Genomic DNA, 14799 nt, shown 5'->3' with positions numbered 1-14799 from the left:
CTTGTTGGATTGTTTCTCTCTTGTTGGATTGTTTCTTGTGTGATTGTGTCTCTCTTGTTGGATTGTATCTCTCTTGTTGGATTGTATCTCTCGTGTTGGATTGTTTCTCTCTTGTTGGATTGTTTCTCTCTTGTTGGATTGTTTCTCTCTTGTTGGATTGTTTCTCTCTTGTGTGATTGTGTCTCTCTTGTGTGATTGTGTCTCTCTTGTTGGATTGTATCTCTCTTGTTGGATTGTATCTCTCTTGTTGGATTGTTTCTCTCTTGTTGGATTGTTTCTTGTGTGATTGTGTCTCTCTTGTTGGATTGTATCTCTCTTGTTGGATTGTATCTCTCTTGTTGGATTGTATCTCTCTTGTTGGATTGTTTCTCTCTTGTTGGATTGTTTCTCTCTTGTTGGATTGTTTCTCTCTTGTTGGATTGTTTCTCTCTTGTTGGATTGTTTCTTGTGTGATTGTGTCTCTCTTGTTGGATTGTATCTCTCTTGTTGGATTGTATCTCTCTTGTTGGATTGTATCTCTCTTGTTGGATTGTTTCTCTCTTGTTGGATTGTATCTCTCTTGTTGGATTGTTTCTCTCTTGTGTGACTGTATCTCTTCATAGGTTATAGTTGTTCGCAGACCTGGAAAATGAGCCAAACGCGTCTACAGGTGTAAATCCTATATTAAGCAGTACTAACATTAACCATAATAGCTGCCCAATTGTCGTACAGCAGTTCGTACATCCGCGGCACCTCAACTGGGAACTATGAATCTCTTCATCTACTTGCTTCCATCCTGAGCTGTGACTGAGAGCCCGGTCGACGTAAGCGTTGACAACACTCCTCTTGTACCTGTCACTATTGGCATTGAGGCACATTCCTATGTTTGGGGTGCACCCTATGAAGGGTGCCTAAAGAGGCACTCTTCTTGAGCCCGGATGGGCGCATGTATAAACAAGTAGATGGGGTCGCCATGGGTTCTCCCCTAGGTGTCCTGTTTGCGAACTTCTACATGGGTACCATCGAGCAGAAGGTCTTGGTTGGCATGAACTTGAGACCCGACATATACTGCAGGTATGTTGACGACATTTTTACGCAGGTACCTGATGTCAGACGTCTGCAGCAGCTGAAGGAGGCAACCGATCAGAATTCTGATTTGAGTTTCACTTACGAGATGGAGAAGGATGGGAAGCTGCCCTTTCTAGATGTAACAGTCACGGAAAGGAGCGGAGTTTTCCACACTGTAGTCTACACTAAGGAAACTTAGGAATGTGCCTCAATGTATTATGTTTAAGGTTCTCATCTTCACCGTAACTGAGTACCAGGAATTTATCGATGTTAAACATCAAGACTGATCTTGGCTTCCAGTCATTGTCGTCGTGGCCTCACAGGAGGCCTCCCAGACTTACCTGGTCGGAGACTTACCTCTCCGAGGACACTAACCTGTGTGCCGTCCACCACATGATGTCTCATCACCTCATGCCAGAGGACATACAGCTTGCTTGCCATCAGTGGAGGGCCTGCATAGGCTAAATCGTTCACCATAGTATACAGCATGTATACTGCATACATATGGTGTACATGTATACAGTTATACTTCATAGAACGTATTCTATAGTATGATTGCCGAGTTCCTTGTCCGGAACCTGGAATGAATCAGACTGTGGTGAGGTGTGAGCGGGAAGGGTTGAGGTCCCTGACCCATGACTGTGATGACGGTGTGTTGGGCGGGTGAGTGAGTGGAGGCTGTCGCAGGCTCACCACTCACTACTCTCACTCACACTCAGTATTTCATAAAGCTTTATGAAGCTTATAAAAGGTGAGGGTAACAGTTTATGGAGAAATTGTCAGCGGATCGATCCTCCTCCCCCCCCCCCCCCCAGTGCCCCCCGCGAGAGTGGAGAGGTGGCAGCGTCGCAGGTGTCTCAGTGTTGCCAAGGTCGGGGACGCACACCCAAAAAAACTGTTTACGTTTTTTATGAAATGACTCGATATCATTGTGAATGTAACTTTGGCAGTACACACTTACTAGGCTTGTGGTGTTGACCCCGGGGATGGTGTCGGGGGTGTGGGGGAGGGGGGGGGGGCGAGGCTGGTAGAGTACTCTACAAGGCCATAGTACTCACTGCGTCGTGTTAAAGGGGTTAAGCTTCTGTTAGATGACTCCCCGCTTTTTTTTTTTATGTAAGGTATTTTCCTTGCGTCAATGACGAGGTGACGGTGCACAGTGTCACTATACTTCACCATCACCTGTCTCACCATTACTGATACTGAGTGACACTTGTTTTCACTACTAATATGGGTAAAATATGTGTCATTGTTCTGGTGTAAGACAACATGTGGAGCCTGTGTGTGGACGACAGGCTTAGTGAATGGTGCTCACCGTTGTGAATGGTGCTCACCGTTGTGTATGGTGTAGTGATGGGTGTAGGGGGAGGGGGGGGGGTCAGCCGGCCCCACAGGGGGAGGGACTTGGTCACTGTGTATTGGACTGTGTCATGGTGTATTGGACTGTGTCATGGTGTATTGGACTGTGTCATGGTGAGGTGTGTGAGGGAGCCGGTCGGCCGAGCGGACAGCACGCTGGACTTGTGATCCTGTGGTCCTGGGTTCGATCCCAGGCGCCGGCGAGAAACAATGGGCAGAGTTTCTTTCACCCTATGCCCCTGTTACCTAGCAGTAAAATAGGTACCTGGGTGTTAGTCAGCTGTCACGGGCTGCTTCCTGGGGGTGGAGGCCTGGTCGAGGACCGGGCCGCGGGGACACTAAAAGCCCCGAAATCATCTCAAGATAACCTCAAGATGGTGTATTGGACTGTGTCACTGTGTATTGGACTGTGTCATGGTGTATTGGACTTACATTATATTTAACAGATTTATAAAATATTGAATACTTCACCCTGTATACAGTACATACTGGACAAACGTACAATATATATATATATATATATATATATATATATATATATATATATATATATATATATATATATATATATATATATATATATATATATATATTTTATTAAATATGACCGAAAAAGTAAGATTAATAATTCTAACACGAATTTTCTCAATCTTTCGTACATTATGCTTCACTGTTGGAGGTAAATCAAAAATCACTTCTCCAAAATTCATTTTTATTTCTAGTCTGACGCGACACGGGCGCGTTTCGTAAAACTTATTACATTTTCAAAGACTTCACAAATACACAACTGATTAGAACTTGCGTTTCCCTGATTTTATATCTACATTTGAGTGAGGTGGGAAGGGTGATGTGGCATTACATTTGAGTAAGGTGGGAAGGATGATGTGGCATTAGAGGATATTAATAGGGTATTAAAAGTATCAACACAAGACAGAACACGAAACAATGGATATTGAATAGAAGTGTTTGTAGAAAGCCTATTGGTCCATATTTCTTGATGCTTCTATATTGGAGCGGAGTCTTGAGGTGGGTAGAATATAGTTGTGCAATAATTGGCTGTTGATTGCTGGTGTTGACTTCTTGATGTGTAGTGCCTCGCAAACGTCGAGCCGCCTGCTATCGCTGTATCTATCGATGATTTCTGTGTTGTTTACTAGGATTTCTCTGGCGATGGTTTGGTTATGGGAAGAGATTATATGTTCCTTAATGGAGCCCTGTTGTTTATGCATCGTTAAACGCCTAGAAAGAGATGTTGTTGTCTTGCCTATATACTGGGTTTTTTGGAGCTTACAGTCCCCAAGTGGGCATTTGAAGGCATAGACGACGTTAGTCTCTTTTAAAGCGTTCTGTTTCGTGTCTGGAGAGTTTCTCATGAGTAGGCTGGCCGTTTTTCTGGTTTTATAGTAAATCGTCAGTTGTATCCTCTGATTTTTGTCTGTAGGGATAACGTTTCTATTAACAATATCTTTCAGGACCCTTTCCTCTGTTTTATGAGCTGTGGAAAAGAAGTTCCTGTAAAATAGTCTAATAGGGGGTATAGGTGTTGTGTTAGTTGTCTCTTCGGAGGTTGCATGGCTTTTCACTTTCCTTCTTATGATGTCTTCGATGAAACCATTGGAGAAGCCGTTATTGACTAGAACCTGCCTTACCCTACAGAGTTCTTCGTCGACTTGCTTCCATTCTGAGCTGTGGCTGAGAGCACGGTCGACGTATGCGTTAACAACACTCCTCTTGTACCTGTCAGGGCAGTCGCTGTTGGCATTTAGGCACATTCCTATGTTTGTTTCCTTTGTGTAGACTGCAGTGTGGAAACCTCCGCCCTTTTCCATGACTGTTACATCTAGAAAAGGCAGCTTCCCATCCTTTTCCGTCTCGTAAGTGAAACGCAGCACGGAACTCTGCTCAAATGCCTCCTTCAGCTCCTGCAGATGTCTGACATCAGGTACCTGTGTAAAAATGTCGTCAACATACCTGCAGTATATGGCCGGTTTCAAGTTCATGTCGACTAAGACTTTTTGCTCGATGGTACCCATGTAGAAGTTTGCAAACAGGACACCTAGGGGAGAACCCATAGCGACCCCATCTACTTGCTTATACATGTGCCCATCCGGGCTCAAGAAGGGTGCCTCTTTAGTACAAGCTTGGAGTATATATATATATATATATATATATATATATATATATATATATATATATATATATATATATATATATATATATATATATATATATATATATATATATATATATCCAGTTCACACCAACATACTGGACCAGTTCACACCAACATACTGGACCAGTTCACACCAACATACTGGACCAGTTCACACCAACATACTGGACCAGTTCACATCAACATACTGGACCAGTTCACACCAACATACTGGACCAGTTCACACCAACATACTGGACCAGCTCACACAACATACTGGACCAGTTCATACAACATACTGGACCAGTTCACACCAACATACTGGACCAGTTCACACCAACATACTGGACCAGCTCACACAACATACTGGACCAGCTCACACAACATACTGGTCCAGCTCACACAACATACTGGACCAGCTCACACCAACATACTGGACCAGTTCACACCAACATACTGGACCAGCTCACACAACATACTGGACCAGTTCATACAACATACTGGACCAGTTCACACCAACATACTGGACCAGTTCACACCAACATACTGGTCCAGTTCACACCAACATACTGGACCAGTTCACACAACATACTGGACCAGTTCACACCAACATACTGGACCAGCTCACACAACATACTGGTCCAGTTCACACCAACATACTGGACCAGCTCACACAACATACTGGACCAGTTCACACCAACATACTGGACCAGTTCACACCAACATACTGGACCAGTTCACACCACACCAACATACTGGACCAGCTCACACAACATACTGGACCAGTTTACACCAACATACTGGTCCAGTTCACACAACATACTGGACCAGTTCACACAACATACTGGACCAGTTCACACCAACATACTGGTCCAGTTCACACAACATACTGGTCCAGCTCACACAACATACTGGTCCAGTTCATACAACATACTGGTCCAGTTCACACAACATACTGGTCCAGTTCATACAACATACTGGACCAGTTCATACCAACATACTGGTCCAGCTCACACAACATACTGGACCAGTTCACACCAACATACTGGTCCAGCTCACACAACATACTGGTCCAGTTCATACAACATACTGGTCCAGTTCACACAACATACTGGTCCAGTTCATACAACATACTGGACCAGTTCACACAACATACTGGACCAGTTCACACAACATACTGGACCAGTTCACACCAACATACTGGTCCAGTTCACATCAACATACTGGTCCAGTTCACACCAACATACTGGTCCAGTTCACATCAACATACTGGACCAGTTCACACCAACATACTGGTCCAGTTCACACCAACATACTGGTCCAGTTCACACAACATACTGGTCCAGTTCACACAACATACTGGACCAGTTCATACAACATACTGGACCAGCTCACACCAACATACTGGACCAGTTCACACCAACATACTGGACCAGTTCATACAACATACTGGACCAGCTCACACCAACATACTGGACCAGTTCACACCAACATACTGGACCAGCTCACACCAACATACTGGACCAGCTCACACAACATACTGGACCAGCTCACACAACATACTGGTCCAGTTCACACCAACATACTGGACCAGTTCACACCAACATACTGGACCAGTTCACACCAACATACTGGTCCAGCTCACACAACATACTGGTCCAGTTCATACAACATACTGGACCAGTTCACACCAACATACTGGTCCAGCTCACACAACATACTGGACCAGCTCACACGACCCTCCGAGACGACATCAACGGCTGATTAACCCATTTAACTCAAGGATTTATTTTGCTTGGAGGATGGTGGGGCGGATGTTGTCGTGGAGGAGGCCGTCTTCACGACCCGGGGGCCCGGAGCCTTGGGAATTAGAAAGCGAGATTACCGCGGATGGGGGTAGCTACCGTCCACCGTCCCTGGGGTGAGGAAGGGACGGGTGGGACGGGGTGGGACAGAGGCCTGGCGTGCTGGGGATTTACAGAGGGTAATCCCACCGGAGAGAAGGTGGTGGCGGGGGAAGGATTACGTAACTAGGTTGTTTAGGGCCGCCCGTGTGGGTGGTAACTGTTGGGCCCTCTTGTTGTTGTTGTTGTGGGGGGCTCACCTGGTTGTGCTCACCTGGTGGAGCTTTGGCTCTTTGGTCCCGCCTCTCAACCGTCAATCAACAGGTGTACAGGTTCCTGAGCCTACTGGGCTCTATCATATCTACTTTTAAAACTGTGTATGGAGTCAGCCTCCACCACATCACTGCCTAATGCATTCCACCTGTTAACTACTCTGACACTGAAAAAGTTCCTTCTAACGTCTCTGTGGCTCATTTGGGTACTCAGCTTCCACCTGTGTCCCCTTGTTCGCGTTCCACCAGTGTTGAATAGTTCATCCTTGTTTACCCGGTCGATTCCTCTGAGGATTTTGTAGGTAGTGATCATGTCTTCCCTTACTCTTCTGTCTTCCAGTGTCGTAAGGTGCTTTTCCCGCAGCCTTTCCTCATAACTCATGCCTCTTAGTTCTGGGACTAGCCTAGTGGCATACCTCTGAACTTTTTCCAGCTTCGTCTTGTGCTTGACAAGGTACGGGCTCCATGCTGGGGCCGCATACTCCAGGATTGGTCTTACATATGTGGTATACAAGATTCTGAATGATTCCTTACACAGGTTCCTGAACGCTGTTCTGATGTTAGCCAGCCTCGCATATGCCGCAGACGTTATTCTTTTTATGTGGGCTTCAGGAGACAGGTTTGGTGTGATATCAACTCCTAGATCATTCTCTCTGTTTCATTAAATACTTCATCTCCTATTCTGTTTCCTGTATCTGACCTCCTGTTTCCACTGCCTAGTTTCATTACTTTTACTCGGATTGAACTTTAGTAGCCATTTGTTGGACCATTCATTCATTCTGTCTAGGTCATTTTGTAACACTAGATAACAGAGGGATCAGGGTGAAAGAAACTTTGCCCATTTTGTTTCTACCATCACCGGGGATCGAACCCAGGCCCCTCGGATTACGAGCACAGAGTGCTGTCCACTCAGCTATCAGGGGCCCCCTAAATATACGTGTGTGTGTGTGTGTGTGTGTGTGTGTGTGTACTCACCTAATTGTGCTTGCGGGGGTTGAGCTCTGGCTCTTTGGTCCCGCCTCTCAACCGTCAATCAACTGGTGTACAGATTCCTGAGCCTATTGGGCTCTATCATATCTACATTTGAAACTGTGTATGGAGTCAGCCTCCACCACATCACTTCCTAATGCATTCCATTTACTAACTACTCTGACACAGAAAAAGTTCTTTCTAACGTCTCTGTGGCTCATTTGGGTACTCAGCTTCCACCTGTGTCCCCTTGTTCGCGTCCCACCAGTGTTGAATAGTTCATCCTTGTTTACCCGGTCGATTCCCCTGAGGATTTTGTAGGTTGTGATCAAGTCCCCCTTACTCTTCTGTCTTCCAGTGTCGTAAGGTGCATTTCCCGCAAGGTGTGTGTGTGTGTGTGTGTGTGTGTGTGTGTGTGTGTGTGTGTGTGTGTGTGTGTGTGTGTGTGTGTGTGTGTACTCACATATATGTTCATAAAGGGTCGAGCTAGGCGGCTCCTGGCCCCGCCTTTCTAACGTTCCTACATTAAAGCAATGACTCATTTCTCTCACTTGTGTCACATTTATATGTGATGCGTTGAAACGCATTTACTTCGTTGACTTGTACGTCTAACCTGTCTCATTACTGACAGCTCTGACGCTGGAGACGTTGCGTCTGACGTGTCTGTGACTCATCTGACGTCCCTGTAACTCATCTGTGTTCCTAGCTTTGAACAAAGCTGCTTTGTCAACCTTATTAATTTCCTTAGGAATCTTGTATGTTGTCATCATATCCCCCCATCTCTTCTTTCCTTCGTGTAATTACCTAAGTGTAGTTACAGGATGAGAGCTACGCTCGTGGTGTCCCGTCTTCCCAGCACTCTTTGTCATATAACGCTTTGAAACTACTGACGGTCTTGGCCTCCACCACCTTCTCACCTAACTTGTTCCAACCGTCTACCACTCTGTGTGTGTGTGTGTGTACTCACCTATTTGTGCTTGCAGGATCGAACACTGACTCTTGGATCCCGCCTTTCGAGCATCGGTTGTTTACAGCAATGACTCCTGTCCCATTTCCCTATGATAAAATTATGAATAGAGTTTGCTTCCACAACCTGTTCCTTAAGTGCATTCCATATTTCCACTACTCTCACGCTAAAAGAAAACTTCCTTACATCTCTGTGACTCATCTGAGTTTTTTTTTGTGTGTGTGTATGTGTGTGTGTGTGTGTGTGTGTGTGTGTGTGTGTGTGTGTGTGTGTGTGTGTGTGTGTGTGTGTGTGTGTGTGTGTGTGTATTCACCTAGTTGTGTTTTGCGGGGGTTGAGCTTAGCTCTTTCGGCCCGCCTCTCAACTGTCAATCAACTGTTTACTAACTACTACATTTTCCCCACACCACATATACACACACACACCCCAGGAAGCAGCCCGTGACAGCTGACTAACTCCCAGGTACCTATTTACTGCTAGATAACAGGGGCATCAGGGTGAAAGAAACTTTGCCCATTCAAGTTCAAGTTCAAGTATGTTTATTGAGATAAGAAAGAAATACATCTCAAAGGGAACGAGTAGCTTAGGCTATTTCTACCCCTGTTTCTGCCTGGTGCGGGAATCGAACCCGCGCCAAAGAATTAAGAGTCCTGCGCGCTATCCACCAGGCTACCAGGCCCCTATGCAGTGTGTGTGTGTGTGTGTGTGTGTGTGTGTACTCACCTAGTCATGTCTGCAGGATCGAGCATTGACTCTTGGATCCCGCCTTTCGAGCATCGGTTGTTTACAGCAATGACTCCTGTCCCATTTCCCTATCATACCTGGTTTTAAAATTATGAATAGTATTTGCTTCCACAACCTGTTCCTGAAGTGCATTCCATTTTCCCACTACTCTCACGCTAAAAGAAAACTTCCTAACATCTCTGTGACTCATCTGAGTTTCAAGCTTCCATCCATGTCCCCTCGTTCTGTTACTATTCCGTGTGAACATTTCGTCTATGTCCACTCTGTCAATCCCTCTGAGTATTTTATACGTTCCTATCATGTCCCCCCTCTCCCTTCTTCTTTCTAGTGTCGTAAGGCACAGTTCCCTCAGGCGCTCCTCATACCCCATCCCTCGTAGCTCTTCTCGTTGAGTCTCGTTGCAAACCTCTGAACCTTTTCCAGTTTCATTATATGCTTCTTCAGATGGGGACTCCATGATGAGGCGGTATACTCTAAGACTGGCCTCACGTAGGCAGTGTAAAGCGCCCTAAATGCCTCCTTACTTAGGTTTCTGAATGATGTTCCAACTTTTGCCAGTGTAGAGTACGCTGCTGTTGTTATCCTATTTATATGTGCCTCAGGAGATAGATTAGGTGTTACGTCCACCCCAGGTCTCTTTCACGCGTCGTTACAGGTAGGCTGTTCCCCTTCATTGTGTACTGTCCCTTTGGTCTCCTATCTCCTAGTCCCATTTCCATTACTTTACATTTGCTCGTGTTGAATTCCAGTAGCCATTTCCCTGACCATCTCAGCAACCTGTTCAGGTCCTCTTGGAGGATCCTGCAATCCTCATCTGTCACAACTCTTCTCATCAACTTTGCGTCATCCGCAAACATCGACATGTAGGACTCTACGCCTGTAAACATGTCGTTAACATATACAAGAAATAGAATTGGACCCAGCACCGATCCTTGTGGTACTCCACTTGTTACTGTTCGCCAGTCCGACTTCACGCCCCTTACCGTAACTCTTTGGCTCCTTCCTGTTAGGTAGTTCCTTATCCATGCTAGGACCTTTCCCCCCACCCCCGCCTGCCTCTCGAGCTTGAACAGCAGTCTCATGTGCGGTACTGTATCAAAGGCTTTTTGGCAGTCCAGAAATATGCAGTCTGCCCAACCATCTCTGTCCTGTCTTATCCTCGTTATTTTATCATAGAATTCCAGAAGGTTTGTTAGGCACGATTTCCCTGTCCAGAACCCATGTTGATGTTTGTTCACAAACCTAATGTTCTCCAGGTGTGCAACCAGTCGTAGCCTAATTATTCTTTCCAGTATTTTACAGGGGATGCTTGTCAGTGATTCAGGTCTATAGTTAAGTGCCTCCTCCCTATCACCTTTCTTGAAGATCGGCACGACATTTGCCTTCTTCCAGCAACTGGGCAATTCTCCTGACATAAGTGACTCATTAAAGATCATTGCCAGAGGCACGCTGAGGGCCTGCGCTGCTTCATTTAGTATCCACGGTGATACTTTGTCTGGTCCAACTGCTTTAGTTGCATCTAGAGTTGTCAACTGTTTCATTACCTCCTCTGCTGTCACCTCTATATCTGATAGTATTTCATCTAGGGTACCCCCTTCCAACAATGGGAGCTGCTCAGGCTCGGTAGTGAACACTCCATGGAAACTGGCATTCAGTGCCTCGCAGATTTCCTTGTCACTTTCAGTATATGCCTCCTCTGTCTTCCTTAGTCTTGTCACTTGGTCGTTCACCGACATTTTTCTTCTTACATGACTGTGTAGTAACTTAGGTTGTTTTTTCGCTTTGATTGCAATATCGTTCTCATAGTCCCTTTCCGATGTTCGTCTTATGTTAATGTAATCGTTCCTAGCTCTGTTGTATCTGCTTCTGTTGTCCTCTGTTCTTTGTCTTCTGTACTTCCTCCACTCCCGCCTGCTGGCCATTTTTGCTTCCTGACACTGTCTATTAAACCATGGGTTATTATATTCCTTCTTATTTTTTCCCTTTACTGTTGGTATAAATCTCTCTTCGGCCTCCTGGCATTTCTGTATGACCAGGTCCATCATATCTTGGACCTCATCTCTTGGACCATATCTCTTGTGTGTGTGTGTGTGTGTGCGTGTGTGTGTACTCACCTAGTTCTCACCTAGTTGTACTTGCGGGGGTTGAGCTCTGGCTCTTTGATCCCGCCTCTCAACCGACAATCAACAGGTGTACAGGTTTCTGAGCCTATTGGGCTCTATCATATCTACACTTGAAACTGTGTAAGGAGTCAGCCTCCACTACATTACTTCCTAATGCATTCCATTTGTCAACCACTCTGACACTAAAAAAGTTCTTTCTAATATCTCTGTGGCTCATTTGGGCACTCAGTTTCCACCTGTGTCCCCTTGTGCGTGTTCCCCTTGTGTTAAATAACCTGTCTTTATCAACCCTGTCGATTCCCTTGAGAATCTTGAATGTGGTTATCTTGTCCCCCCTAACTCTTCTGTCTTCCAACGAAGTGAGGTTTAATTCCCGTAGTCTCTCCTCGTAGCTCATACCTCTCAGCTCAGGTATTAGTCTGGTGGCAAACCTTTGAACCTTTTCCAGTTTAGTCTTATGCTTGACTAGATATGGACTCCAAGCTGGAGCCGCATACTCCAGGATTTGTCTGACATATGTGGTATATAATGTTCTGAAAGATTCCTTACACAAGTTTCTAAAGGCCGTTCTTATGTTAGCCAACCTGGCATATGCTGCTGATGTTATCCTCTTGATATGAGCTTCAGGGGACAGGTCTGGCGAGATGTGTGTGTGTGTGTGTGTGTGTGTGTACTCACCTAATTGTGCTTGCGGGGTTGAGCTCTGGCTCTTTGGTCCCGCCTCTCAACCGTCAATCAACTGGTGTACAGATTCCTGAGCCTACTGGGCTCTATCATATCTACATTTGAAACTGTGTATGGAGTCAGCCTCCACCACATCACTTCCTAGTGCATTCCATTTACTAACTACTCTGACACTGAAAAAGTTCTTTCTAATGTCTCTGTGGCTCATTTGGGTACTCAGCTTCCACCTGTGTCCCCTTGTTCGCGTCCCTTTAGTGTTGAATAGTTCATCCTTGTTTACCCGGTCGATTCTCCTGAGGATTTTGTAGGTTGTGATCATGTCCCCCCCCCTTACTCTTCTGTCTTCCAGTGTCGTAAGGTGCATTTCCCGCAGCCTTTCCTCATAACTCATGCCTCTTAGTTCTGGGACTAGTCTAGTAGCATACCTTTGGACTTTTTCCAGCTTCGTCTTGTGCTTGACAAGGTACGGGCTCCATGCTGGGGCCGCATACTCCAGGATTGGTCTTACATATGTGGTGTTCAAGATTCTGAATGATTCCTTACACAGGTTCCTGAACGCTGTTCTGATGTTAGCCAGCCTCGCATATGCCGCAGACGTTATTCTCTTTATGTGGGCTTCAGGAGACAGGTTTGGTGTGATATCAACTCCTAGATCTTTCTCTCTGTCTGTTTCATTAAGTACTTCATCTCCTATTCTGTATCCTGTGTCTGGCCTCCTGTTTCCACTGCTTAGTTTCATTACTTTGCATTTACTCGGGCTGAACTTCAACAGCCATTTGTTGGACCATTCACTCAGTCTATCTAGGTCATCTTGTAGCCTCCTACTATCATCCTCTGTTTCAATCCTCCTCATAATTTTTGCATCGTCGGCAAACATTGAGAGGAACGAATCTATACCCTCTTGGAGATCATTTACATATACCAGAAACAGTATAGGTCCAAGGACTGACCCCTGCGGGACTCCACTTGTGACGTCTCGCCAATCTGAGACCTCACCCCTCACACATGACTCGTTGTCTCCTGTTGCTTAGGTATTCCTCTATCCACCGGAGTACCTTCCCTTTCACTCCAGCCTGCGTCTCCAACTTTCGCACTAGCCTCTTGTGTGGCACTGTATCAAAGGCTTTCTGACAATCCAAAAATATGCTGTCTGCCCACCCTTCTCTTTCTTGCCTTATTTTTCTTGCCTTATTTTTGTTGCCTGGTCGTAGAATTCAAGTAACCCTGTGAGGCAGGACCTGCCATCCCTGAACCCATGTTGATACTGTGTTACAAAGTTCCTTCGCTCCAGATGCTCCACTAGTTTTTTTCGCACAATCTTCTCCATCAGCTTGCATGGTATGCAGGTTAGGGACACTGGCCTGTAGTTCAGTGCCTCCTGTCTATCCCCTTTCTTGTATATCGGGACTACGTTAGCTGCTTTCCAAATATCTGGCAGTTGCCCTGTTGCCAATGATTTGTTATACACTATGGAGAGTGGTAGGCACAGTTCTCCTGCTCCTTCCTTTAGAACCCAACGGGAGATTCCATCTGAGCCTATAGCCTTTGTCACATCCAACTCTAGTAAACACTTCCTTACTTCCCGGCTGGTAATCTCAAACTCTTCCAGTGGTTCCTGGTTAGCTATTCCCACACTTACCTCTGGAATTTCTCCTTGCTCTAAGTCTAAGGTGAAGACCTCCTGAAATTTCTTATTCAATTCCTCACACACTTCCTTGTCATTTGTAGTGAATCCTTCCGCCCCTATCCTTAATTTCATAACCTGTTCCTTTACTGTTGTTTTTCTCCTGATGTGGCTATGCAACAATTTAGGCTGAGTCTTTGCCTTGCTTGCGATGTCATTTTCGTATTGTCTTTCATGCCTCTCTTCTCATCCTGACATATTCATTCCTGGCATTCTGGTATCTTTCTCTGCTCTCCAGAGTCCTGTTATTCCTATAGTTTCTCCATGCCCTTTTACTTTGCTGCTTAGCTAGCCTACATCTCTGATTAAACCATGGGTTTCTCATCTTCATTTCTCTGTTTTCCTTTTGGGCTGGGACAAACTTGTTTGCTGCGTCCTTGCACTTCTGTTTGATGTAATCCATCATATCTTGGTCCGTCTTTCCCCTGAGCTCTGTTTCCCATGCTATATCTGTTAGGAATTTTCTTATCCCCTCATAGTTTCCCTTTCGGTATGCTAACCTTTTGGTTTCAGTATCCCTCCTCGAGTTCAATAACCCTTCTTCAATCAAGTACTCAAACACCAGTACACTGTGGTCGCTCATTTCTTCTGGGGCCTCAACACCGATTTGTCTTATGTCAGAGTCGTTCAGAGTGAAGACCAGGTCGAGTCTCGCTGGTTCATCATTGCCTCTCATCCTTGTGGGTTCTCCGACATGCTGGGTTAAAAAGTTTCACACACACACACGTTGTGTGTGTGTGTGTGTGTGTGTGTGTGTGTGTGTGTGTGTGTGTGTGTGTGTGTGTGTGTGTGTGTGTGTGTGTGTGTGTGCGTGTGTGTGTGTGTGTATGTGTGTGTGTGCGCGTGTGTGTGTATGTGTTTGTGTGCGCGTGTGTGTGAATGCTCATCTCTTTAATTGCACTCAACTTTTTGTTTCTACAAGATCAGGATTCAGCTCATGGGCCCCGCCTTTCC

General features: G+C 45.6%; 1 protein-coding gene across 1 annotated transcript in view; it reads left to right on the top strand.

Moving 5' to 3' along the window:
• The first annotated feature begins 952 nt into the window (after positions 1-952).
• LOC123748959 (platelet binding protein GspB-like) overlaps positions 953-14799 on the top strand; it is a 138235-nt gene continuing 124388 nt past the window's right edge. The window contains exon 1 of the mRNA XM_069326724.1: positions 953-1053. Coding sequence (XP_069182825.1) covers positions 953-1053 — 101 coding nt within the window. The remainder of the gene's footprint in view (positions 1054-14799) is intronic.

The sequence above is a fragment of the Procambarus clarkii genome, chromosome 18 (genome assembly GCF_040958095.1).
Source record: "Procambarus clarkii isolate CNS0578487 chromosome 18, FALCON_Pclarkii_2.0, whole genome shotgun sequence".
Lineage (NCBI taxonomy): Eukaryota > Metazoa > Arthropoda > Malacostraca > Decapoda > Cambaridae > Procambarus > Procambarus clarkii.
Note: the sequence above shows the minus strand (reverse complement) of the source record. Positions and strands in the feature narration are given on the sequence as shown.